The 26,679-nt window shown below is 57.8% G+C and overlaps 2 protein-coding genes across 3 annotated transcripts in view; one reads left to right on the forward strand and one right to left on the reverse strand.

Moving 5' to 3' along the window:
- Nucleotides 1-16,579, forward strand: part of PYGB (glycogen phosphorylase B) — a 75,263-nt gene extending 58,684 nt beyond the window's left edge. The window contains exons 14-20 of one of the 2 annotated variants that reach the window (XM_037812342.1): nt 1,005-1,152; nt 4,999-5,057; nt 7,917-8,058; nt 9,707-9,914; nt 11,791-11,925; nt 13,168-13,234; nt 14,959-16,579. In XM_037812342.1, the coding sequence (XP_037668270.1) occupies nt 1,005-1,152; nt 4,999-5,057; nt 7,917-8,058; nt 9,707-9,914; nt 11,791-11,925; nt 13,168-13,234; nt 14,959-15,111 (912 nt within the window). In that variant the 3' untranslated portion in view covers nt 15,112-16,579. The other variant, XM_037812343.1, reaches the window with a different exon arrangement.
- A 2,358-nt stretch (nt 16,580-18,937) lies between these two features.
- Nucleotides 18,938-26,679, reverse strand: part of ABHD12 (abhydrolase domain containing 12, lysophospholipase) — a 101,847-nt gene continuing 94,105 nt past the window's right edge. Inside the window, exons 9-13 of the mRNA XM_037812344.1 lie at nt 25,086-25,165; nt 23,929-24,011; nt 22,383-22,461; nt 21,166-21,293; nt 18,938-19,584 (exon numbers count right to left, since the gene is read on the reverse strand). Of these exons, the coding sequence (XP_037668272.1) occupies nt 19,545-19,584; nt 21,166-21,293; nt 22,383-22,461; nt 23,929-24,011; nt 25,086-25,165 (410 nt within the window). The 3' untranslated portion in view covers nt 18,938-19,544. The remainder of the gene's footprint in view (nt 19,585-21,165; nt 21,294-22,382; nt 22,462-23,928; nt 24,012-25,085; nt 25,166-26,679) is intronic.

The following is a 26,679-nucleotide window of genomic DNA, read 5'->3' on the forward strand; positions in this document are numbered from 1 at the left end:
GACCTTCACCTCCACATCTGTAGCTCAGCACAGCCTCTTCCTCCTGCACAGTCCGGCCTCGAGCCTGCAGGGCCACGGCGGGGGTCTGTCTGTCCACTGCGCGGCCGCTGGGCCGAGAGGCTGGAGCAGCTCTTCATCCTCATTCCTGTGGTTCCGCGCTGCCCGGGCCTCTGTCCTCCGCCCTCCGCTCTCCTCCCCTAACTGCGCTGACTTTTAGTTTAATTTTGTGTTAACGTGTGATGTGTATAATGTAACGTTTGCCATTGTAACCACTTGGAAGTGGACGACTCAGTGGCGTTAGTTGCATTCACCACGTCGTGCTCCCATAACCCCCATCTATTGCCCAGACTTTCCTGTCACCCCAAAGAGAAGCTCTGCACCCATGAGGCAGTGACCCTGTCCCCTGCCCTCAGCCCTGGGAGTCTCTAATCTAGTTTCTGTCTCTCTGAATTGGCTTCTTCTGGTTTCCCCTAAGTGGGATCATGCAGTGTTTGTTTTTGTGTCTGGCTTATTTCACTCAACACGACGCCTTTGTGGGTTGTCCCCGTGGTGGTCTGTGTCAGAGCATCATTCCTTTCTCTGCCTAAATATTGTTCTACGTGTCTGTGTACCACATTCTGCTTATCCGTTCATCTGTTTTGTCTGTCTGCTTTTTCATCACAGGTGCTGGTTCCCTTTCATTCCACTGTCTCATTTTTCCATTTATCCCTGGTTTTGCTTTCTGGTCCAGGTTCTCATTAAATCCGCAGCTCTTGGTATGCGAGAAAACGTCACCCTTCTCTCCCATCATCCCCTTCTGTTCTCCCTGGGTGGCCTGTGGCTCATGACGTCCTTCCCTTGGGTATCTGGTCGGCCCCCCGGGGCCCTTCCCCACTGGGTTTCCGTCCTTCAGGTCCTCGTGGGGAGCTGAGCCACGGTTGGAGCTCGGGGAGCTCTGGGGTCTGAGCAGTGTGTGGGCCAGTCTCACGAGCCGTCTGACCTGCCCTTTCCCTGTGTCCTCCCAGGAGAACAAACTGAAGTTTTCTGCCTTCCTGGAGGAGGAGTACAAGGTAAAGATCAACCCATTCTCCATGTTTGACGTGCACGTGAAGAGGATCCACGAGTACAAGCGGCAGCTGCTCAACTGCCTGCACATCGTCACCCTGTACAACCGTGAGTGCCCGGCCCGCAGGTGTGGGGGCATCTGCCCCCTGCCCGCCCACTGTCCTCTGCCTCTGTCCTCCCACCCTGTCCCCCCCACTGTTCTCCCACACTGTCCCCCTCACCCTGTCCTCATGCACCCTGCTGCCCACTCTGTGCGCCTCATCCTGTCCACCCTTTCCCCCTCTACCTTGTCACCACACACTGCCCTCTCCCACCATGCCCTTCTCCACCCTGTTCCCCAGCTTGTCCCTCCTCCGTGTCCTACCCTACCCTGTCCCCCCAACTTGTCCCCCCACCCTGTCGCACACCCTGTCCTCTCCTCTCTCTCGTCCCCCCCAATCCTCTCTGCCCTTGGTGGACCTGCCTGGCCCTTCAGCCCTCTGTTCCCTTTGGCCTCTCCCTCTTGGTGCCGTGACCGGGCGGAACGCTCACCGGTGCCCTGCGTCCCTTCCTCAGACCCCGTCCCTTTCTCACACAGTTGGAGCCATGCGGACTGTGGGGGCGACACTGCACGTGTGTTTTGAAACTGTAGCCTTGTGGTATTTTGTGTTGGTGCCACAGCAGTTGCAAAAGCAGTGAAGCAAGAGCTCTTTGCTCCAGTGTACTGTACTGGGGACAGGCCTGAAGTGCTCACAGTGGCCACTGAGTGGGACCCTCAAGGGTCTGTGCGACTGTGCAGCTGCTGCGGAGACCCAAATGGTCAGCACGGCCTCCCGGGTGGAGGGGCACTGCAGGACCCTGCGGGCTCAGCTTTTGGTTGTCTTTCAGGGCTTATTTTAAATTTGATTGTTACCTCTATTAAACTTGCATTAAGTATTTGAAAAGATTTTTCTTTATTAGAGACTTTTTAAGTATATGTAAAACAAATAAAACCGTGTATGTTCAGTTTATATTTATTCACCCTAAGTTAAATGAGATTATAATTATGAAAGTAAACATGATTTAGAACCTCTGAAAGGGTACGTATTGAAATGTCCATCAGTGGATGAGGGGATAAACAAATTGTGTTGTATCCCTACAGTGGGATCCGTGACGTGGACCAACCTAGAAACCATGATGCAAAAATGTTTCATGTGAAATAATGCCAGACACCAAAGGACAAATGTGATTCCACTTACACGAAATACCAAGAATAGGCAAATTCCTGGACTGAAAGTAGATCAGAGGTTACCGGGGGCGGAGGGTTGAAATGTGGGGTTACTGCTTAGTGAGCGAGTTTCTCTTTGGGAATGAGAACGTTTTGGAACTGCATCCAGGTGACGGTGGCACCGCTGGGTCAGTGTAGTCAGTGCCGTTGGATTACACGCTTTCAGATGGTTCCTTTAATCTCACCTCAGTGTTTTTTAATGGGGAGAAAAAATGGCCAGAAATGATGACTTTTAAAGAAAAGACATATTAACTTTTGCTAATTTTATTAAATAAAGCCTCACAGGAAGATGAGGTTTTAAAATTTTCATAATGTTTGTAAAGTGAACATTAATTTAAGAAACCAAAGGAACTACCAGCACTCTTTTCTGGAAACAAAAGCTCTGGTCAAGAAGCACCCCAGCCGTCCTAGTACAAATAAACGAGACTCTTTCCAGGTGGAAGCATCTGGTCTCCATTGAGACGTTTACATGATGTGATAGACTCCGTTTTCCGTTGTGTGCTTCCGGTGCCGAACCTTCCGGAAAGCCCAGAGGCAGTGGCACCCGTGCCGGGGTCTCCCCTCCGCTCCCCTCCCCTCGTGCTGCAGCAGTTCCAGGATGAGCCAGGAGCTCCTCCTCACCTGCTTGTTTGTTGTGCTCTCTGTGCCTGTTCTTTTGCACTTGTCGTGCTGTGCAGTTATCTTCACCATTTTCCACTGCCAGGTCCGGATTCCTCTGCTTGGCAGTTCTCCTGGTTCCGTGCTTATGTGCTGCAGTGACCATGGCTTGTACTCTCTCCCTCCTCCCACCCCACCCCAGAGTCGGTCCACAGCGTCACCGTCACTGCCTCTAGGTGTTTGCCCTGGTGCTTTGCAACCTGCTCATGCTCCCCTTGATTTGTTAGCTTAGTGATACCCGGACCCCCAGCTGTTCCCACCCGGCAGCTCTTCTGCCTCCCTCCTCCCCCTCCTCCTTGCCCCTCCTGCGTGCCCTGTGCAGCCGTTGTCAGAGGACGTGGCGGTTCCACTCGGCTGTGTCCCCGATTCCTGTCTTTCATTTTGGTTTTATATGCAGACATATTCCCTACTCACCACCCGGGTTTCTTGTCCGCATTGTCTCTCCCACCCCCTTGGGTTCACATTTGTCCTCCACGACCCAGCAGCAGCGTGTGTGTGTTCTTGCTTGCCCAGGACCCTCGGGAGCCCTGCCACATGACGGCCAGTTTGGCTGAAGATAATTCTCGGCTTCTCTCCTTCCTCGAGTGTCTCGTAGGTGTTGCTCCCCGGCCTTGAGGGTGGGTGTGGGTGTGGGGATCGGCCCCGCCTGCTGTCCTTCCTGCGTGAGTGACTTACCTCGTGGCCAGTCTGCGTGTTGACCGATACACGTGGGCTTTCCCTGAGACCCAGGGTGCTGTTCGAATGTGTTGGCTGGCATCGTCAGGAACATTCTCTTGAAGTATATTTAAAAGTATTGATTTGGTTCCATTGCTCTGGATTTCTTCTTCTGGGACTCTGGCTGGGTATGTGATTTCCCTGACGGACCTCCTCTTGCCAGGCAGCCAGGCCCCCTTCTGTCCCCCCTTGGTCTCCGCGTGGGCCTGCACTTCCGCATGGCAGCTTCCTGTGTCACGGGCTGCTGGTTTCTGGCCTCTCTCCCACGGGCTTGGTTTTGGCTTTGTGGACTTCTCCTGGTGGAGGGTTAGCTCCAGTTCTCGTCTGCAGCTCCCGTGTGAGGGAGGGGATTCTCCGGCCATTAACTGGTGGCGTCTGGCGTGGGGAGAAGCTCCTGGGTGGCCTCCAGGCTCACCCATTGCTGCATCAGAGCAACGTTTCCTCAGGAAATGGGGCCTCTCCAGTGCCAACTCTCCTCTGACTCTTCAGGTTGTCCCCACAGCCCGGCCACCCTGGTGGCTGCCCGATAGGCCACCTCTGGCCGACGCGTCCAGTCTCTCCACCAGGGCTTACCTCCCCATGTGTGGCTGTTTTCTCCCGTCTGTGTCCCCCACAAACTGAGCCGCACTCCCACCCTTCCCCTCGGGCAGTCCCACTGCTGCCCGCAGCCCATCTGTGTCTCCTGTGCCTCTGCGGCATGGCAGGACTTACGTGGGTGCTTTTCCTGGTTCCTGGTGGGGCAAAGGGACAGCTGTTGGCACAGGCTGACTTCCTGCTGCGGCTTTGTCCAAGCTGTCAGTGAGGGGTGTCTGGGGTGGCCCCCGTCCCGTGTGTAGAGCCCCCACCCCACCCCCACTACCGTCAGAAAATCAGTGACCGGCGAAGGCAGCATCGGACTGTGGGGCCCAGGGTGGGCTGCCCCTGCAGGGGGCCCGTGTCCATGTCCGTGGATGGGCCTCAGGGGGCCTCTCCCCCAGGATGAAGTGAGGGACGTGCAGGTTCAGGGTCTGCCCTGACACCCCCCTAGTCAGACAGCTGCCTCTCTGTATGTGCTTATAGCTCGTCCTGTTCACAGGCTTTGATAACAGTGACAGATTCTGCAGTGTCCTGTTAGGGCTCCTCTGGAAGAGCAGGCACCAGCTCCTCCTGTGTGGTGGTTTCTCCAGATGTGTGCACCCCCACATCTTTGTGGCTGGTGCTGAAGCCCCCAGGGAACAGAGCCCCCAGTCCAGCCACCTCTGGACCTTGATCCTGGGTGACGGGGTTCTCGCTCCATGCTGTGTGTGTGACATGTCCCATTGCCTCACTTGCACCTCGTCTGTCTGTCTGGTCTGCAGGGATAAGGAAAAACCCTTCCAAGTTCTTCGTGCCCAGGACGGTCATGATCGGGGGAAAGGTGAGTGGCTGCAGCTTCTCAGCGAGTGGGAAGCTGGGGGTGGGGGTCTGTGCTGGGGGACTGGAGGCTCTCCCGGCGCCCAGGCTGGTGCCCAGGATGCCGAGGTCACCTGACCCTCAGCTGTGCCTGTGGGGGCCACAGAGCTCCTCACCCAGGCGGCCAGGTGAGCACTGACATCCCTGCCCTGCGGAGGGATCAGCAGTGGGTCCCAGCCCCACTGTGGGGCATGGCCTGCGATCTCCGCACAGCTGCCTCCTCCCGCCGTGCACGGAAGCCCGTGGAATCCGCTGCTGGTTCTCAGGCGCAGCGTGTGGCCTTCTCACTCCGTCCCGGGCAGTGGCCTTCAGAGTGGACGGACACAGGTTCAGTGTGGCTGCTTTCTGCATCTGCTGGAAGCTGATTTGGGGCTCAGCCTGGCATATTTGATTTGATGTGGTATGTTCCCCACACTGGAGACACTGGAGATGCTGTTGTCAGGTCCCTGTGGGTGCCACCAAGGATTGGCCATGTCCTTGACTGGGGGGTGTGTGGGGGTGTCCTGCCTCGTGCACACTCCCCCAGGAGCCTGGTCCTCATCAGAGAACATGAAGGACCCCCCAGGGGAATAGCTCCCTCCCAAGGGGCTTGATGGGAGCAGTGTCTCAGGGCAAGCTGCCCAGGCAGTGTCTGAGTGCAAGTAGGGGGGCTGGGCTGTGGATGGGACCTGGGGGGCTGCAGGTGCCAGAGCCTACCCCCGTATTCCTGGGCCTGTCTGTGGCCAGCAGGGCACTGCCTCCTTCCCTCCAGCCTGCGCAGAGGCAGATGGGGCACAGGACACACCCCTGGGGGCCCCCAGCTTCAAACAGCAGCTCAGGCCGCCCTGCCTGGGCTCCATCCACCCCCTCATGGCCTGGTCTAGTGTTTTTGAAGCAAGTCCTAGACGTCACATCATTCTATTTGTCAGGATTCCAGCATGTATTTCCTGAAGATGTGGACTTCAAAAAACAGGTTTTAAAAACCTTATAAAAAATCTGAAGCCTAGAGGAAGGTAGAATGAATTGTGGACCATCTGTAAGTCTGTCATCCAGATTCAGCTTTTGTTCACCCATAAAGTAAGAGAGACACGAGAACACGTCACCCCTAATGCTTCCTCGTACGCCTTCACCAGAGGACGTTTCCCTCCAAGAGCGCTGCAGGTTGGACTCTCTTTAAACACGGCTGCCCAGTGCCATCCCCCCAGGAACCTTCTCGGGGGTCCCCAGCCTCAGCAGCTATGAGGTTGCCGTCCAGGGGCCCACCGGCCTTGTTAAAGTGATGAGTGTTTTTGACAGTTTGCTTTGGTCAGGACCCAGATGAGATGGTTGCTGTGCCTTTAAAAAAAAAAAAAAATCTTTTTTCATTTTGAAATAATTGCAGACTTACAGGAAAGTTGCAAAAATAATACAAACAATACAGAGAACTTTGGCATTTCACCTACCCAGATACCCAGATTTACCAACTTCTGACATTTTGCCACCTTCATTGACATCGTTACATCTTTCTGTCTATCTGTATTATTCTTTCTATCTTTTAAACACTTGAGAGCAAGTTGCACGTTCCGTGCTCCTTGAACATTTAATACATCCATGAGCGTTTCCTGAGGTTAGGATGATGTGTTTCTTAAAACTCTTCCTCCGTAGGTTTTGCCTCCATTTCTCATCATCCTCCCTCTGGAAGTTTATTAATAGGGGAAACCGGGTGTCTGTCCCCGGGCTGGCCTTTCTGGCTGCATCCCCGCTTGGTCTTGTCTGGCGTGTTCCTTGTTCCTGATTTTTTTCCTGTCCATTGGTGGTCAGCTCTAGAAGTCCCTGTTTCTTTTAGCTCTCACTTTTTTTTTTTTTTTCAATTAAATTCAGTTTTATTGAAATACATTCACATACCATACAATCATCCATGGTATACAATCCACTGTCCACAGTATGATAACATAGTTATGCGTTCATCACCACAGTCTATCTCTGAACATTTTCCTTACATCAGAAAGAACCAGAACAAGAATAAAAAATAAAAGTGAAAAAAACACCCAAATCATCCCCCCATCCCACCCCATTTGTCCTTTAGTTTTTATCCCCATTCCTCCACTCATCCATACACTAGATAAAGGGGGTGTGATCCACAAGGTCTTCACAATCACACTGTCACCCCTTGTAATCTACATTATTATATAATTGTCTTCAGGAGTCCAGACTGCTGGGTTGGAGTTTGGTAGTTTCAGGTATTTACTTCTAGCTATTCCAATACATTAAAGCCTAAGAGGTGTTATCTATATAGTGCATAAGAATGTCCACCAGAGTGACCTCTCGACTCCATTTGGAATCTCTCAGCCACTGAAACTATTTTGTCTCATTTTGCATCCCCCTTTTGGTGAAGAAGATACTCTCAGTCCCACGATGCCGGGTCCACATTCATCCCCGGGAGTCATTCTCTGCGTTGCCAGGGAGATTTACAACCCTGGGAGTTGGGTCCCACGCAGGGGGGAGGGCAGCGAGTTTACCTGTCGTAGCTCCCACTTTTTGAAAAATATAACTGGACCCAGAAAACCAGACCTCTGAATGTCAGCGAGGTTGGCGTCGAGAGCGGTGCCTGGGCGGAGCGGGACTGAGGGTGGGGCCCCCTGGAAGGCGGGTGGGACGCGGCCCCGAGGTCTGCTGGGACAGAGGGCAGCTCGGCCCGCGGGGGAGCCGCCGGCTGAGTGTGGCCCGTCCAGCCACAGCGGTTTCTCAGCCGGGGAGTGGCCCGCGCCCGCCCGTCCGCACCGCTGCCTGTGCCGGGGACCGAGGACGAGGTGCAGAGCTCGGCGCTCCCCGTCCTCCCCTTCGCTGACCCGCCTGCCCCTTCCAGGCCGCCCCTGGCTACCACATGGCCAAGATGATCATCAAGCTGGTCACGTCCATCGGCGAGGTCGTCAACCAGGACCCTGTCGTGGGCGACAGGCTCAAAGTGATCTTCCTGGAGAACTACCGCGTGTCCCTGGCCGAGAAAGGTAGCCCTGGACCCGTGGGCTGAGGGGCTGGGGGTGGCCGTCTCAGGGCTCCTCGCGTCTGATTAGGCCGACTTCACCCGGGAGAGCCGGGATCTCCCGACCCCAGGAGTCCCCAGTGCCACGCAGGGGTGTCCTGTGGTGTGTGTCTGCAGCGGGTGGGCTGGCCTGCAAGCCCCTCACCATCATGCCTGCCTCTGAGCTCACTGCCTCCTGCTGACCGCCACCTCCGTCCTCCACCCTCCTCTCTCCTTCTGCCTCTGGGCGTCACCTTTCTGGCCTAGGGCTCCAGGGCCCTCCTGCAGGCAGACCCCGTACGTGGGCAGTGGAAAGGAAGTGTGCTGCCATGGGGTGGCCCCTTCCCGTTCCCTTCCCTCCTCCCCTTTCCGCTTGCCCGTCCTTTCCCTGCCTTCTCCTCCCTCCCCTGCCCTTCTTCCTGCTGTCACCCCAGACCCTGCTCAGGTTCCTTGTGAGCCCACACCTTGCCCCTCTCTCACCTGCCCCCTCACCCTTCCCTGCATGCAGTGGGCCTGCCACCCGCCCAGCTCTTCTGGCATCCGGGGTTTCTGCTGGGTGCCTGGTACTGGGGTGCTGGCTGGGGGGGTCTTCAGGATGCACACCCCCCATCCTGACCAGGTGGGGTTCTTTTCTAACTAGGCTCCCTCTGGAAATCCTGGTAGTAAAACAGTTTGCTCCCAAATGGTGGGAGCCTTGAGCCGACCCCCATGGCTGCCCCCTCTCCTGCTACGGAGCCTCAGGGCCCCCGTCTTCTGGGTGTGGTTGTTTATCCCATCCCAGGTCTCCCACACCAAACGCTCCCACTCCAGGGCTGCTGATTCCTGCTCATCTTAGAACTGACCCCCAGGTCTGGGCCCTGGGGCCGCCTAGCTCCCCGACTTGCTGCTGGGCTGGAGGGCAGGGGTGCTGTTGTCTCCTTACCTGCCTGGGCCTGGCCGGGATGCTCAGGAGGCCCCGAGGCCCAGCTGCCCCTCCCCTGGCTGAAGGAGGGCTGGGGGAGTCTGGGAAGGCTGCCCGAGAAATACTGGGTGAGGTGAGGGCACGGTGAGGGTGGCAACGTCAGGCCCGGCTGTTTCCATGCTGGGGTGCACAGTCCCTCCACACCCTCCAGGCCGCATGTCCGCAGCATGGAGGGGCTCCTATGTTGTTTCCTGTGTTGATTGCCATGCACCAGGGGAGGTGGCCTCAGCGCGCTCCTCCTCCGCTTCCAAAGTCTTCAAGGAGAAGGAGCTTGAGGGCTAGTCAGACAGGACATAAGTGACCTCAGATGGAAGGGACATAATGCCCACAGGCCAGGCCTGGCTCCACCAGGCTTTGGGGCTCTTGTCCCTGGAAGGTTCTGGAGTAGCGGGCCTCTGCTGCCTGCGGTCTCTGTCTCAGGCTCTCCTTCCTCGGGCTGTCCTGGACCAGCCACGTGGCTGGGAGTGAGGGAGAGGGGGTGCCATGAGGTCTTCCACAGCCCAGGGTGCCTGGCTGTCCCTGCAGGGAGTCAGGGCAGCAGTGGGAAGAGAAGGGGCGAGGGGCGGGGGCCGAGAAAAGTGGGGCCTCTCGCCTGGCGTCGCTGCCCCGCACACAGCGCTGGACGCATCAGAACGCTGCGTGGGGACATGCCTGACCGGACCCTTGCCTCCAGCCATCCCCGCCGCGGACCTGTCACAGCAGATCTCCACGGCGGGCACCGAGGCCTCAGGCACGGGCAACATGAAGTTCATGCTCAACGGGGCCCTCACCATCGGCACCATGGACGGCGCCAACGTGGAGATGGCCGAGGAGGCCGGGCAGGACAACCTCTTCATCTTCGGCATGCGGGTGGAGGACGTGGAGGCCTTGGACAGGGAGGGGTGAGCGCCGCCCCGCCCCCTTCCGGCTGGGGTGCCTCTCCTTCCCCCAGCCTCTCCCCTCCACCCCCTTCCGGCTGGGAGCACCCCTCCTTCACCCCAGTCTCTCCCCTTCACCCCGTCCCAGCTGGGGGTGCCCCTCTGGCTCCCCTGCCCCTTTCCAGCTGATGTGCATCCCTCTCCCTGCCCCCTTTTGGCTGGGGTGCACCCCTCACCCTGCCACGACAGCTGGGTTTCCCCCTCCTGCTCCCCCTGCCTGCTGGGTGTGTGGCAGCACCTGTGGTCACTCCCAGGAACCCCAGGAAGGGACCTGAAGGGCGGGTGTGCCGGTGGAGCTGGCTCTGAAGGCGGTCTCAGGGGCCAGGGATCCCCACCTTCTCGGTCAGTCCCCATGGTGGGGGGCGGGGGAGGTAGGAGGTGGCTCTTGGCTTGCTGGCCGCGTCTGCTCAGCCAGCACCACAGACACGGTCCGCGGGGGGCGGGAGCAGGGGCTATCTCCGTGCTCGTCCCCTGGCCAGCCCCAGGGTGTGCAGACCATGTTTTGGCAACGGGCCGTCACGGAGCCGCCCTCCGTCGGTGAAGCCTCAGCCGTAGAGCACACTGGGGCCCCTCGCTTCGGCAGTCCCTGGTGCAGATGTGCTGTTCTGCTGGGAGGGTGCTGCCCACATGGGGAGGCCAAAACGGGGGTCCACTCGCCAAGGGGTCAGCCCACCTCTGGGGGCAGTTGGGGGCCTCCATCTGGCCATAAGGACATGGCCAATTGGGGAATATGAGATTTACCCACCACTGAGGTACCCGGGCCTCACTTGGAAATAAGCACTTTGTAATGATTTTAGATTCATGGAAAAGTTGCAGAGTTAGCACAGGGAGTTTGCTGACTCAGTTTCCCCCAGTGGGAACATCTTCTGTCATTGGAGATCTCGTCAGAACCAAGCAGCCCGTCTCGGTGTGCCGGTGTGGACTCGACTCCAGGCGTGCTCGGGTCTCACCGCTTTTCCCATCAGTGCTGATTTTCTCTCCCAGGCTCGCACAGGGGTGACAGTGCATTTTGTCGTCAGATCTCCCGTCTCCTCGGGGCTGCAGCGGTTTCTCAGACTTTCCTTGTTTTCCATGACCTTGGTCTTCTCCAGGTGTCCTAGCCCTGGTCTAATTCTGAGAAATAAATAAATACGTATGAAAGACAAAGTGCTGCCCAGTTGCCTGCAAGCCCTCAGTGCACCCAGTCAGGTGAAAACCCAAGTCAGCTGTCACCTGGCAGGGGCACAATTTAGTCCTCCTCAGATGCCCACGCCCCGGGCCGCCCTGCTCCCCTCCCTCGGCCCTCGTCCTTCCGCTCCTGTCCGTGAGTCCTGAGGCGCAGACGCTCGCCCCCGCCCGCCGCATCTGCCCAGAACCCGGCCTGGCTCTGGCTCCCTGCCGACCGCAGCCTGTCTGTCTTGGCTTGTTTGGTTTGCTTGTTCTGTCCTTTACCTTCGTGTCATGGTCCCAGTCGAGGGTGCTGTCCCCAGCCCCCCACTTCGTGGTGGTAAGGGGGACGGGCAGGCGCAGGTGCTGGTGGCTGCAAGTCCCTGGCTGGGGTGGACAGGTCTGGAGGGGGCAACATGGGGTCTGGTGGTGAGAGGCTGGGTGGCACTGACTGGTAGGCGTACGGTGTGAGCCGTGGCAGCCCCTGCGCGTCTCCTAGTAGCTCCATCATTAGAGAGTGAAGCGAGCAGATGAAGAGCTCTGGCAGCAGTTTGGATGAGCCCTGTCTCCGGTGCTCACTGTGGAACCAGCAGCCGCCTCCCCAGCGTGGCTGGTCCAGGGCTGTAGGTGTCCTGTTGCCTGCCCTCCTGGCTGCCCCTGGTGCCCTGGCCGTGACTTCCTGACCTCCCCCCAGTTATGACGCCAGCCGTTACTACGAGCGTCTCCCCGAGCTGAGGCAGGCAGTGGACCAGATCGGCAGCGGCTTCTTTTCCCCCAAGGATCCCGGCTGCTTCCGGGACGTCGTCAGCATGCTGATGCACCATGACAGGTGGGACCCCAGCCTCTCCCGGGCCCTGGGCAGAAGGTCCTGGAGGGTTGGGAGCTCCCTGTTGTCCCGAGGGGCGAGCCCTCAGCCCACCCTGATAGTGTCCCGGAGTGGCCTTGGTGGCTGGCGATGCCCAGCCCTGGGCTGGAAGAGGTGCCTGCAGGCCTCGCTATCCAGGCCTCACACATCCTGTCCGGCCCTGGCGGCTCAGCAGGTGCACCCAGGATGGGGTGGGGGCCCATGGGGCAGGCTGGATGGGGACACTGTTCCCGCTGCCTCTGCCGTGAGCGGGCTGGGCTCCGTCGGGGCATCCACGCTGCACGGGCCAGGTTGCTGCGGGACCTCCTTTAGTGTCGTTAACGTGTGCTTGTAATTTACCTGCAGTGATAGACCTGCTAACTCGTAAAAAGCAACGGTGCCGGCTCACCATCTGACAGCCCACCGTTAGCTGCCGGGTGACTGTCTGATGCCAAGAACAAACCTCTCTTCCCTTCCACTTTCTCTTGGTTTAGTTTTTTGTCCAACTCTTCTGTTTGTTGCTTTTCTGAGAATTGTGTCACCGGCTGGCCCGTGAGACCAGATCGTGGCTCTCACATGCACACATGCACGCACACACTCACCTGGGCTGGAAGCATGGCCCCGGCTGAGGCCTGAGGAGGAGGAAGGAGTCGGGACAGCCTTGTGGGTTGTTTCCTGACTCAGTGGTACACAGAGATGCAGTGTTCACAGATCCTGCGCCATCTGGAACATCAGGAGGGGAAATGTCCTGTCCCATGTGACCATCTTCAGCTGTGTGGGATGGGAGGGTGGGGGCTCAGCAGGGACCCTGCTCGTCGGGCATGTCCCCCTGTATAGCTGAGCCCTGGACACGTCCCTGAAGGGGCTGTGCCATGGGGCTGCCGTCCACCCAGGACCCTAGTCACGCCTGGGCCGCCCAGTGAGCCGGACATGGCTCATGGTTGGTAAACTCGGCTTTTCTGTCAGTGCCAGTCAAATGTCTCTTCCTAAACTGTTCCCAAGACCTGAGTGCTGCTCACCGATACTTCGGGGCCAGACGGGCCTGTCCAGGCTGGGTCAGGTGCGGTGGGATGAGCAACTTCTCCCTGCAAAAGCGCAGGGCCGTGAGGGCGCTGGGGTCTGGGGCTCGCAGGGACCGCCGGGTGCCCGCTCGTGTCAGAGCCCCGGCTCTGCTTGTTCTCCTGCTCCCACTGCCATGTCAGGCCACGGCTTCCATTTCTGTTTCAGGTTCAAAGTGTTTGCTGACTATGAGGCCTACATGGAGTGCCAGGCCAAGGTGGATCAGCTGTACCGGGTGAGGCGCCCGGGCCTGGGGCTGGAGGGCAGGAGGGTGGGAGAGCCGTGGGCCGTCCTTGTCCTGCCTGGGTGGTGGCACTCGGCCAGCTCGGACCCTTCCCCTGACACTGTGTCCACACGGTCACTGTGCACCCACCCCTGCAGGATCACCTTTTGCTGTCTGGGCAGGATCCCCATCAGGGCGCCCCGGGGAGAAGCCCCTTGCCTGGCTGTGCATCCTGATGTGGGCACTTCCATGCTTGGGAGGGAGCTGGGCAAATGGCCAAGGGGCTGCACATCCCCAGCCTGCAGTCTGCCGGGGCCACGGATCCTCGTGCAGCCGTGGCCAGGACGCCCCAGGCACGGTCAGCGTCTGGGTCAGCCGACCCCCACAGGGTGACAGGAAGGGCGCAGGGCCTCGTGTGAGGGGCAGGGATGGAGCAGGGAGGAGTGCGGGGCCAGGCCCCGTGGGTAGGGGCCGTCGGGAGGCCACAGGAGGGTTTGTCTGAAACAAGGAAGTGAGCTGCTCACTCAGAAAGGCAGGAGCTTCAAGGTTTAGTTTAAGTACTTGGCAAGAGAGCAGGTGCCTTCGAAGGACGACCAAGCCCCCTGCGGTTGAGCTCTCTGAGCTGTCTGGAGGGGCACGAGAGGGCCCCCCTGGTTCCCACGTGCGTGCTGTGTGGCCAGAGGGCAGTGGTAAGCCCTTGGGCTCAGCCGGGGGGCGGCTGCCCAGTCCTTCCCATGAGCCACAGCTGTGCCGGCAGCTCCAGCAGCCTCTGCCTCCCTTCTGCAGGGTGACATTGCCTCAGCCCGTACAGGGGGCAGCTGCATCACAAGGGATGAGCCTGGGGGGGCCATATCCCACTGCCCGCGGAGGGGCTGCTTAGGAATGACTTCCCTCCCCCCAGGCCAGCAGACCCTGGTGTCGGGGGTGAGAAGTGGGGTGGTTTGTGCCCCCAGATCCCCCCTGGAGCAGACGGGCTCTGGCCCCTTGGCTGGGGCATTAGAAGTTGCGGCTTCAGGGAAGGGAGGCTGCAGGTCGATGCTCTGTATGGGACACCCCAGAAGCCATCACCTCACCCGGTCTCCATGGCCGGCCTGTCACTCTCTGCTGCCAGTGTCCTGGGCAGGGGTGTGAGCAGGGCAGGCCCAGGCTGGATGTGGCCATTGGGCAGGTCCGGGACAGCCAGAGCCCTGGCTGCTGGGCCTGGAAGGGTGAGCCCTCCCCTGCCACCCCTCTGCTGCCGCCATCCCAGCCAGAGTGGGGTTGGCACCCTCCTCCATCGGCACCCTTCGCCATCGCCACCTCTGGGACCCGTGGTGCTTCTGAGGGGCCCTGTCCCCGAGAGGCAGGGCCTGGGCTGCTCTGCATTGCTCCCTGCCCAGGGCCTGGTGACCATCCTGTGCCTTCTCGTCTGCTCCCTTTCCTGGAGGACAGAGCAGCCCACCGTGGCCTTGGGGTGGGGGGTTGGGGGGGCAGCGTCCTCAGAGACTCCATGCTGCCCCTCCCCCATCACCCCTCCCAGCTGTCCCCTCCCCGCCACCCCTTCCCGACGGGCCTGGGGCTGCCCCTGCCTCGCTGTCCGCTGTTGCCTTGTGGTCCAACTTGCCCCAGGCTCCTTGGCCCTCACCCCTAGCTGCCTGGTCCTTTTCCGGGCTGGCTGGGGGCTGCCTTTCCGGGTCATTTTCGCCCTCAGGGCTCATGGTGGGTCCTAGAAGCTCTGGCCCTTCCCTCCTGCCCAGAACCCTAAGGAGTGGACCCGGAAGGTCATCAGGAACGTCGCCTGCTCCGGCAAGTTCTCCAGCGACCGGACTATCACGGAGTACGCCCGGGACATCTGGGGCGTGGAGCCCTCCGATCTGAAGATCCCGCCACCCAACCTGCCCAGGGACTAGGCGAGGGCAGGGCCGCCCCGGCTGCCATCTTCGGCGTCTCCTCGCTTTTTCACTGCTGTTTCCTGGGGGTGGGGGTGGGGGGCACTACAGGGTCTCACCTTGCCAGGAGCCTGGATACGTTTAGTTTGGAGCCTCTGGATTTGGGGTCTGTGGGAAGGTGGCTGTGGGGAGGCCCGGGAAAGCGCATTTCTGCAGACACGGCGTGGCCATGCCCGGCTCTGCTGTCCTCCCCCAGACCCTTGGCCCCCTCAGTCCCGGCCATGCTGGGAGGCTTCACAGCCCTCTCCTCTGTCCCAGGGCCTGGACCTGGGTGTGAGTCGAGGGGGGGGGGGGGCGTCTGTCACCCATGAGGACTGTTTTCTAAAGATTTTCAGCTATGGAAAAGTTCAAACCTCCGCAGGGTACAGAAGCAGGGATGGCCACTGCGCGCCCCTCCCAGACTGGGGCTGTCTTGACTCCCCTCCTCTGCTGTCTTGAAGCCAACCCCACACAGTGATCGGTTTCATTCTTGAAGACTTTTTTTTATGCAGGTTATTTTCCTTTTTGCAGCAGGTCAGTGGCTAAATAAAAAGCAGTTACGTCAGTGTTATCTGGAGGCACTAAAAGATGTCAACTTCAGTGTGCAAATTCAGCAGAAAAAGTGAATCAGGACCCCTGCGAGGGTGGAGGGCACCTGCTGCGAGGGAGGGTCCGAGGCTTCCTGTTGGGCCACCTGTGCCCGCTCCAGGCTGCCGTTTGGGGAGATGGAGATGAGCAGACAGAGGAGGGACATGGAGAGGCTGTGGGGTGCCTGGGTTGCTTTTCAGAGGAAAATTAACTTCTCAAGGGATTGAAACCAGTCGAAGCCTTTCCCTGTTTGGAAACTGGGGGCGGGTCAACAGTGCCCTCCCCCAGCCTGGACTCGCAGCCCCCTTGGCGCTCTGGGGGCCTCCGCTGGCTGGGGGCTGAGTCCCTGTCTCCTGGTGCCAATGCCCTGTCTGCCCTAAGCTGTGTTGACACGTTCCGTCCCCCACAGGAGGGCTGAGCCCCTTCCTGCCTTTTCTGCCCGAGCAGTCTGGCTGGAGAAAGGACTGGGAGGGTCTAGAGGGGGAGCCTGGTGGTCAGCAGAGAGGATGAGGCTGTCTCCTGTTCCACTGCTGCCCTGCCCAGCCCCTTCCTGCCCGGCGCTGCTGCTGGCCACTTTGCACAGGGTAGAGCGCCAGGGGTGAGCCAGCGCAGATGACAGAGAGGAGCCCCCTTCCCAGCCCTGGCTCCTTGCTCCAGGACAGGGCCTGCAGTGGGGCTTTGCTGGTGGGTGTATGGCTCCACCAGAGCCCCTGGGGTGGGATTTTTTTTTGCGGGGGGGGCGGGGTCCAAGTTCCGGGCTGTATGGTCCCCTGATGCCACCCTGCTCTGCTGTGTGACCCTCACTAGCCACTTGCCATTCCTGTCTTGCGTGAGAACCCAATTAAACTTGCCTGCCTATGCATGGTTGCCATGGACTGTTTATTCAGTGCCCATGGGGCCCTGGCTGGTGTCTCCTGCGAGCAGTTGAAGGATGGGCTGGGGGCCCAGCGAGGCGCAGCGGCGTCCCGCAGCCCCAGATCCAGGAGGGGAGTCCTGAAGGCCAAAGGACTGGGTTGAGGAGGAGCCACCCTGGGACACCTTGGGCCAGCCCCACGTTCCCTGGTATAGACTCCCATGAAGCAGGGACACGTACATATACGCCCTGGAGCTCTGGGTCAAAGGCTGACGGGCCCCCAGCTGCCCGGGAGAGCTGGGCAACACCGAGGGGGGGCTTTGGTGTCTTCTCTAAAGAGGCCGCCGGCTAAATTACAGCCCCTTGTACAGGGACTGAGGCTGGAAAGCCCACCCTCATCCCAGCTCTGGATGGGCCTGAGCCACCAGCTCTAGTTCAACAGAGCATCGGAACCAGCCATTTGGTAAACACAGTCATCTAGGGAAGAAAAGTCGTTTTTGGTGTGAATTGTACTGGTCCCTTTTGCACCTATCCCTTCCTGGTCCTGGGAAGGGAACCCCTAAACTGGGAAGCTGCAGGTTGACTCAGAAACCAGTGGGGACCTGAACTCGCAGCAGTTAGTTACCCAGAGAGAGACCCCATGGATGTGTCAGGGGCTGGACCACGGCAGCTGGCAGCTCTCGCTGGGGGCACATTTGTGTTTCCGTGAACACTGCCCTGCACGGGCCTGGGTGTGGCAAACCCTGAGGCCAGTGGACCCGGGATGGCACCTTAGGACCCCCCCTGCCGGCCCCTGGGTCTGTGGGGCTGAGAGCCACATTCTGCCGCAGGACATGTGTGTGTCATTGCCAAGCTTCTGACCACAACTTGCACTCGCAGGCTGCCTGCACATCCTCCTCTGTTCCCTTTTTCTGTTTTAACCCAGAGTTTAAGCTCATTGCTTAGGACAAGGTAGGTCAGGGAGCCACGTGCAGGGTGTCTGCGTGGCGTCCCTGCCCTGGGCCTGGTTTGCTGGCACTCACACCTCGGGGCACCTTTCCTTGTGCCTGCCTCTGTCGACCAGTTGTGGGACACACTGTTAACAAATGGTATTTTGAATTTTCTCTATGTACTGCCTCATCCCCCCAAAATGCTCTCAGGTACCTCACGTAGACAAGAAGTTTAAAAAAAAAAAAAAAAAAAAAAGTGGTGGCAGCTTGACAAGCCCAAGTTGGGTCAGGACGAAGTTCTCTTTGCTGATGGAGCTGGACTGAAAACCTGGCCCAGAGCCTCCCGGCCTGCAGGGCAAAACAAGGGACACTCGGGGCGATGAAACCCAGCATGTACTGTAAACCCAGGGCCCAGCTTCTCCCGGCTCTGAGCCTTTGGGGGTAGGGGGTGGGGGAGGAGAAAATGTGCACCCAGGCGTCAGAGACCAGCAGGAGGCAACCCCTGTCTGCAGGGACCGCAGATCCTCGCTGGCGAGTCCCTGACCACCGTCATCCTGCTCCCGCCCTGGGCCCAGCAGCCGCCCACTGCTGCTGGTGCTTACACGCAGCCTGTAACGAAACAAAGCCAGTCTGGCTGCGGCCTGTTCCGCCCAGGCCAGTGAGCGTGACAGGCCCCCTGGGGGATTCGGACCCACCGGGACTTGGACACTCCAGTGCCTGAAAACTAGGGGAGAGATGCCAGCAACTGGCTGAGGGCCAGCCCGGGGGCTTCCACCCTGCGATCGGAGAGACCAAGACAAGACGGGAATGTGCCTGTCTGGCCAGCTGGGGACAGTTCAAAACACACTGTCCCCAGGAAAGCCACAGGTTCCCTGATGACTGGAATGTAAGACTCCGGTTTTCCTTCCTTGGGTGGGGCGGGGGCCAGAGGTTTGCACTTTGAAGGTGGCAGCATCACATGGAATGGGGGTTTTACAAAAAGAGCAAATGACACTTCTATTAGTGCAAGAAACACCGCCAGTGAGTAAAATGAGGTTCCTGGGGCCAAAATGGAGTCGTCCCCCCCCCACACACACACTCCTCAGGGACTCATCCCACGTTGATCTGTAGTTATGACCACAACGCACGTGCATCGGTCCAGTCAGCAGACAATGCAGGGGGGGCTGCTCCTAAGCTTGGGCTTGGCAGGGTCCCCTGACTTAGGCCTGCACTGTAAGAAAATGCCTGATCAGGAAGAGCCATAAACCACTGTGCAGAAAGCCCTCCTTGAAGAAAGGGCCCCCCCTCTGCTGGGAAGGAGGGAGACCGAGCCCCCAAGGCCTTACATCCTTCAGATCTGTGCTGGGAACCCCTGGAGGAGTTCCAGTGTCTGAAGAGCAGCCCGGGGTGGTGGGCAGGGGGCCCTGCTCTTTCTTGGTGTGCAGAGTAAACAACAAAGACCACCACCACGATTTTATTCTTAAATAAATGCTCAGTCTAAGCCCAGGTTAGACGGACAGATGGGAGGAATGCCAAGAAGTGCTGTGGCTCGTGGCTCGCGGTTGCGCTCCTCGGTCTGGGGAGTGAGCAGGACCATCGGGGAGGCTGCACGGCCAAGGGAGGCAAGCAGGGCGTGCCGGGCGGCAGGACAGCCAGACCTCCAAAGGGACAGAAGGACCCCCGGCCCCCTGCCCCCCATTCTCTGCGATGGTGCTGTGAAGCCCAGGAGTGGCTGTGCCCTGGGCCCTCCACGGCCCAGCTCAGGGAGTGCAGGGTAGAGCAGGGCTGGTCGGCCTGCTCTTGTCACATTCTTCCAGCAGTAGCTCAAGGTGGGCGGGAGCAAGCGGGGGACAGGGCCTCGGGCCTGCCCGCACCCGTGCTCCTGGGCCCCTCAGGCCTGCTGGGGCCTCCACTGCCTGGCCGGCTGGCGTCCAAGTCCTCTCTCCAGGGGGGCACTGGGCGAGCGGCAGCTGCCAGGGTCCCAAGCAACACTGATGCTGGCGCCCGCCAGGCTGGCAAGGAGACGGGAGGAGGGTCTCCTCGGGGCTTCCGTCCGGCAGCCTGCCTCAGTGCTGATGCTCCTGCTCCGCCTTCCCCAGGAACTCCCTGGGCCAAGGAAGACCGTTTCATGAGCCGCTAACCGAGGACAGCTGGGGCCCAGCACGGTCCCAGAGGTGCTGGAGGTCCCAGGACCCGGGAGCGGGGGAGGCCCGAGGACCAGCTCCCAGCAGGAAACACACCCAGGGCAGTGAGGCCAGCAGGCCTGACCTCAACTTGGGAAGGCAGGCAGGGTTCCTGGCCCCTGCTCTTTGCTCTCAGGTCTAGATCTAGTCCCTGGCTGCTTTGCGGCCATATGCTCCTTTTACAATGGGGAAAAGCAACAAACCCCTCAAAGCAAATCCAGACTCTCCCAGCACACTGTCCCTCTCAGCAACCCACATCTGTGTAGCAAGGGGCAGCCAGACGCTAAAAGAAATCACCTCCTCTGGAGCTTTCAAAGACAGCTAGAGAACAGCTCCAGTGGGAGTGGATTAATGAGGTATGCCTCAGTGAGAGGAGGTCAGCGCCAATTCCAGGCACCTGCCAGGAGAGACTGGCATCCTGACCTAGGCTCCCTGCCCCCAGCACAAAACCACAAACCACCACCACCCGTTGAGAGTGCCAACAGCACTTGTCGCGGATGCTCCGTGTCCTGCCCTGCGCTCCCTGCGCTATGCTCCGGCCCTGTGTTCTCTGCTCACAAAGCCCAGGGAGGGGCACTCTCACCACCCCTTCGTGGACGAGAGGCTCTGGACTGTGTGGAGGGTCACCCAGCTAGGAGGTGCTGGGCCATGCTGGCACCTTCTGAAAGGTGCAGGTGAGACAGGGCAGTGCCCATTCGCAGGTGTGGGAATGGCCCTGCACAGAAGCCTGTGCACCTCTGGGCCAAGCAAGTCTAGGGGTGGGGACAGGTGCGTGGCTCATTCCAGACCACCGCCAAGGCCTCACCCTCACCCTGCGGCTCTGCTCCCAGACCCAGGATGGGTGCCTGTGGTACTCTCAGCTGTGGCTCGTATCCTGACCCAGGGCGCTGGCCAGTGCAGGGCTGCCAGAAACATGGCTCCCTTCACAGAGCAGTTATTGCAGGGAGCTGTTCCAGGGTCAGTGTGTGGGGTGCTTGGTGTGTGGACGTGTGTGCATGTGCTCAAATGCAGAGCTCTGCACTGATGCAGAGGCTTGTGTAAGTTGCCTGGGCACATGTGTGCATGCACTCCCACGTCTCATGTGTGCACCTCTGTGTGTGCATGCCCTGGTGTCTAGGTGCTGCCATGTCTGTGTGTGCTCTGTACCCACATATGTGCTTCATGTCTGCTTCATGTCCATGAATGGGCCCCATGTCCCAACATCCACTTGTATCCTGTGCCTGTGCACCCGTGTGATGTGCCCTGTTCTTCTGCACCCAAGGGAGAGCACCTGGCTGCCTGCTCATGGGCCAGTCCAGGTGGGAGACAAGTCCTCTCCACCCCTCCGTTCTGGAAAGGGGCGGCACCTGCATCCCCAGGCCTCCCAGGTCCCCTGCAAGAGCTCTACAGCCACCCACTGGCCCCACCCAGTTCTGGGCCCTCAGCAGCGTAGGCTGCAGCGAGCCCCCGGCCAGCCTCCCTGGGGGTGCTGTGTGAAGCCCTGGGTGGGAGCAGAACGTCTCACCTCAGGATCCGTGGAAGCTCAGGGCTCTTGTAGATGTACTTGTGCCTATAGCCGAGGTCTGAGTGGAAGGGGACAAACTGCACTTTGAAGTCTCGGAAGCTTCGAGATGGCGCAGCAATGTTGTAGAGCTGGGGAGAGGCAGGCAGGCGGAGGTCAGAGTCCAGGACGGCAGCCTCGTGTGGAGGCTTCAGCACGGTGGCGTCTGCCTGCTGCAGCCTGCCAGGGTCAGGGCACCAGGGCCCGACTGAGGGGTGCCTGCAGGAGCTGGCCCTTGCCTCTGTCTGCAGCTGCCCACCTGTCCTCCCTCACGGGCACAGCCAGGTGGATGAACCAGCAACGCACACACCAGCCCCTGCAGGGCAGTGGTGTGAGGGTCCCACGTGCCAGGGTGGAGCTGATGGTGGGGCAGCTCAGCCCCAGGGGGGCCGGGGAGAGGGTCTGGGCTCCCAGCCCAAGCCCAGTCAAAATGCCGGGGCCCGCACTGTTCCCATCTTGGCCCCGTCGCTGCGTGACGAGTGCTGTTGTGTCCTGGACCTCATGGCCCAGCTCTCGGCCTCAGCAGGTTCATCACCTGTGGGCCCAGATCCAGGCCGTGCCTGTGAGCCTGTGCACTGAGGACAAGGCCCCACTTGAGCTCCAAGCGCATGGCCGGGCGACGACAGGGCGACACGCCCCCTGGAGCCACGCAGGCTCTCGCTCTTAACCCCATTCCCATACGCCCTCAGCCTGTCTCCAGGGAGACTTATTTCTGGCAGCAAAGTTGAAGCAAACTCTGGCCCCACAACAACATGGTATTCTTCTCACATGAGTCCTGTCTCAGAGGCAGCAAACAGACTAGAAGTGTCCATGTCAACTCGACTGACTAGGGCCACTGTGTGTGGCTGGGGGAAGCCTTGTCACCAAGGAGCCCTTTCTCTCGGCAATGCCAACCCACGGTACCCTCCCCGCCCCCAAAAGCCACGTGGAGTTCCATCCTCCTGTGCGCGGCCCCGGCGGCCATGACCCAGCCTGTGCAGCTCCAGTTGTCCCCATGCCCTTTCCGTGCAGCAGAGAAGAGGTGCCCAGCAGGACAATCTCTTCCAAGCGCACCGGGCCTAACACCTGGGTGGGAACGTACCTGTGCGTGCACCCACAGCATCCTCCTGGCACAGGCTCTCCCTCTGCCTGCTGGAACGGGCCCCTCCATGCTCCCCTCCCCAGCCCGGGCCTGGACCCACCTTTCTGCCAAGCTGGAAGGGCACGACGGGGTCGTCCTCTGCATGCAGGATGAGCAGGGAGCAGGAGATGTGCTTCACGCTGTGGGGGCAGAAGGGCCGGGCAGCTGACACAGACCCCGGGCAGGGATCTGGGTTTAGGGAGTCTTCTAACAGTGGGGCCTAAGAGCCCCGAGTCCTGCTGGATATGATTTCTCTTTACCAGAAAACTGACAGCTGATATCGCAGATGTTTCTATCAGTGCCAATTCTAGCTAGGTGACGTCAACTGTCATTAAATCCAGAGATCAATTCACTCACGAGAATCAGGCCCCTGGACGTTTTCTGCCAATTGAAAATGATTATTTTTGCCAATAGATATAGTCTTTGAGAGTTACAAAACTGTATTTGTAGATTGAAGTAAGTGCCAGGAACTTACTGAAAATCAGTGTTGTGTGAATCTGTTGATAAGCAACAAGTCAACATCCTTTAATTGATTGTTGGTGTAAATGACACTTAAGGTCACTCCAGCTCTAAATGTTTACAATTAAAATTTTCAGTAGATTCAGTAGCTTCAAACCCTGCAGTCAGCTATATAACACAATAGCCAGGGCCGGACTGCAAGGCGACCTGGGCATCTCCTGGTCCCCTCACTGAGGCATGAGGCCACCCAGGGAGCAGACGGGGACAGAGCAGCGGGCACAGGCCTCCTGACGCCCACAGGCTCTAGAATTAGGTATGGACCTGGCAGTGCCCCAGCCCCCAGGACTGTGCCCCGGAGAGCATCTCCCCCGTCCCCACTGGACTGTGTCCCTGAGGGCATCTCCCCCACAATGGACTATGCCCGAGGGCAGCTCCCCCCACATAGGACCGTGTCCCTGAGGGCAGCTCCCCTCACATAGGACCGTGTCCCTGAGGGCAGCTCCCCCCACATAGGACTGTGTCCCTGAGGGCAGCTCCCCTCACATAGGACCGTGTCCCTGAGGGCAGCTCCCCTCACATAGGACCGTGTCCCTGAGGGCAGCTCCCCCCACAAAGGACCGTGTCCCTGAGGGCAGCTCCCCCCACATAGGACCGTGTCCCTGAGGGCAGCTCCCCTCACATAGGACCGTGTCCCTGAGGGCAGCTCCCCCCACTGGACTGTGCCCCCGAGGGCAGCTCCCCCCACATAGGACCGTGTCCCTGAGGGCAGCTCCCCCCCACTGGACTGTGGCCCTGAGGGCATCTCCCCCCCACTGGACTATGTCCCTGAGGGTATCTCCCCCCCACTGCACTGTGGACCCTGAGGGCAGCTCCCCCCCACTGGACTGTGGCCCCGGAGGGCAGCTCCCCGCCCCAGGACTGTCCCCTGACAATAGGGATTATCGCAACCTCTTTGGCTTCTCTGCTGGCGGCACCTAGGCGCACGCTCCCTCCTTGCTGCAGGGGCAGGGCAGAGTGTTTGTGAGGTGTCAGGCCCCCTCTGACCCAGGGCCTGAGAAGCAGCAAGGATTGACAGCAGGCAGCTGCTCCCAGGGCAGGAAGCTCTCTCTGCCCATGGAACTTTTTTCAGAAGGGGCAAGGGTACTCACTTTTCATCATTTGCAAATTTAATTCCACTGCTTGTGATGGGATCGAGGAAAAACCAGTCAAATCCAGGGAAGTATCGATATATCTGAAGACAACATGGAAATAATTTTCAGAAGTGTTTATTAAAACATCTGCACAGAAGGCAAAGGTCAAGGGATCCAATAGTTTAAATTCAGAAATTTAGAAGTTACCCGTAACCACCAAACTCTAAAGGATTACAGTTAAGAGCAGAAAGTGAGTATCAGAGGGGCTTCCCCCCACTCGCCAACCATGGACCAAAGACCACAGAAGCCCCTTCCTCCAGAGGCTCCCCGGATGAGCTCTGCCGCCAGGTCAGAGGGGTCACCTCTGCAGGCCCACAGACCAGCTCGTGGGCCAGAATCCACACACCCACCAGCCTTCCAACAGACAAAGTTGTGCCACAATGAAATGGGGACCCAGTCAATTCTCCTATTGAGAACTTGGAGGAATGCAATCTGAGCAAAGCAAACAAAACGCAGGCTGCTTCTGGTCTGCAGCAGAATGACATGTGCTCAGACGGATGGGCAGACACAGAGCTCTCCCCCAGAAAACAGGGGAGTCACAGAGACACCCGGCAGCGCAGTGAGGAACAAGAGTGAAAAGGAGGGGAAAGGAATACGAGAGAGGAGCCCTTGGCGGGCCAGGCCTTGGAAGGCAAGGGTCTGTGTCCCAGCTGGTGAGGTGAGGGTTGGGGTGCAGGCCTGACTGCCCTGGATTTCCAACTTGGGGTGTCCTTGGGGCTTCACCCTGAGACAACATCTGTGGTGGCCACACTCCCAGTCCCCAAGAGGCTGACTCCCCCATGTACAACGTGCCATACAAAAGCAAGGGGCCCCCCATGCTACTCCTGAGGAAGAGACTGCAGCACCCCAGGGCTACCACGCGCAGCACAGAACACCACCTGGGCAAGGCGTCTGTGTGCTGGGCTGCGAGCTGCCCCTCTACCCAGGCTCAGGGGCCACACGCTGGCCCAGCAGCTCTGCAGCCAGGCCTGGGCCTGGACCAAACAAGTGCATTTTAAATAAAACCTGGATTTTATTAAAATATTGTATGATAATTAATCTATTTTATAATTATTTTATAGCTTTATAATTATTTTAATAATTATAAATCAATTTTTAATAAAATCTGTACTTGCCACTGAAAATGGATGGCTTTTAGCTTCTTCACGGATGTTAGTGAACGGAGATTCCAATATAAGGGCATCTGGAGGAGTCTCTAGTTTAATAAAAAACAAACACCAATGTTCAAAGAATTAACGCTAATCCTGCTCAAACACTTCGAAAAAATTGAAGAGGGGGAACACGTTCTGACCCATTCTATGAGGTCAGCATCACCCTCATACCAAAGCCAGATAAAGGCGTCACAAGAAAAGAAAATTACAGACCATTATCCCTTATGAATATAGATGCAAAAACCCTGAACAAATACTAGTGAACCAAATCCAACAGCACATTAAGAGTTATACACCACGATCAAGTGGATTTATCCCAAGAATGCAAGGGTGGTTCAACATAAGAAAATCAATTACTGTAGTACACCACTGTGCCAGTTTGGATGTTGTATGTCCCCCAAAAAGCCATGTTCTTTGATGCAATCTTGTGGGGGCAGACGTATTAGTATTGATTATGTTGGAATCCTTTGATTGAGTGTTTCCATGGAGATGTGACTAAATCAACTGTGGGTGAGACCTCTGATTGGATAATTTCCATGGAGGTGTTACCCCACCCATTCAGGGTGGGTCTTAATTGAATAACTGGAGTCCTATGAAAGTGTTCACAGACAGAAGGAGCTGTTGCAGCCAAAAGAAACATTTTGAAGAATGCACAGGAGCTGAGTGGAGCTGGAACACAACCTGGGATCAGCAGATACCAGCCATGTGCCCTCCCGGCTAACAGGTTTTCTGGATGCCCGTGGCCTTGCTACAGTGAGGGTATACTTGTGTTGATGCCTTGATTTGGACATTTTCATGGCCTTCAGACTGTAACTTTGTAACCAAATAAACCCCCTTTAAAAGCCAATCCATTTCTGGTATTTTGCATAACGCCAGCATTAGCAAACCGGAACCACCACATTAACAGAACAAAGACAAAACACATACACACACGATAATTTCAAATGATGCAGAAAAGGCATTTGACAAAATCCAGCACCCCTACTTGATAAAAACATTCAGAAAACTAGGAAGAGTAGGAACATCCTTAAAAAGATAAAGCGGATATTTGAATAACCCACAGCTAACATAATACTCAATGGTGAGAGACTGAAAGTTTTCCCCCTATGATGAGGAACAAGACAAGGATACTCACTGTCACCACTGTTATTCAACATCGTACTAAAAGTTCTAGCCAGAGCAATCAGATAAGAAAAAGAAATAAAAGGCATTCAAATTGGAAAGGAAGAAGTAAAACTTTCCCTATTTGCAGATGATATGATTCTCTATATAGAAAATCCTGAAAAATCCACAACAAAGCTACTAGAGCTAATAAATGACTTCAGCAACATGGTAAAAGATAAGATCAAGACTAAAAAAAAATCAGTCATATTTCTATATAACAGCAGTGAACAATCTGAAGAGGTAATCAAGATAACAATTCCATTTACAATAGCAACTAAAAGAATCAAATATCTAGGAATACATTTAACCAAGGATATAAAGGATTTGTACATGGAAAACTACAAAATACTGCTGAAATAAACAAAGTCCATGTAAATAGAAGGACATTCTGCAT

Source organism: Choloepus didactylus, chromosome 19, assembly GCF_015220235.1.
Source record: "Choloepus didactylus isolate mChoDid1 chromosome 19, mChoDid1.pri, whole genome shotgun sequence".
Classification (NCBI taxonomy): Eukaryota; Metazoa; Chordata; class Mammalia; order Pilosa; family Megalonychidae; genus Choloepus; species Choloepus didactylus.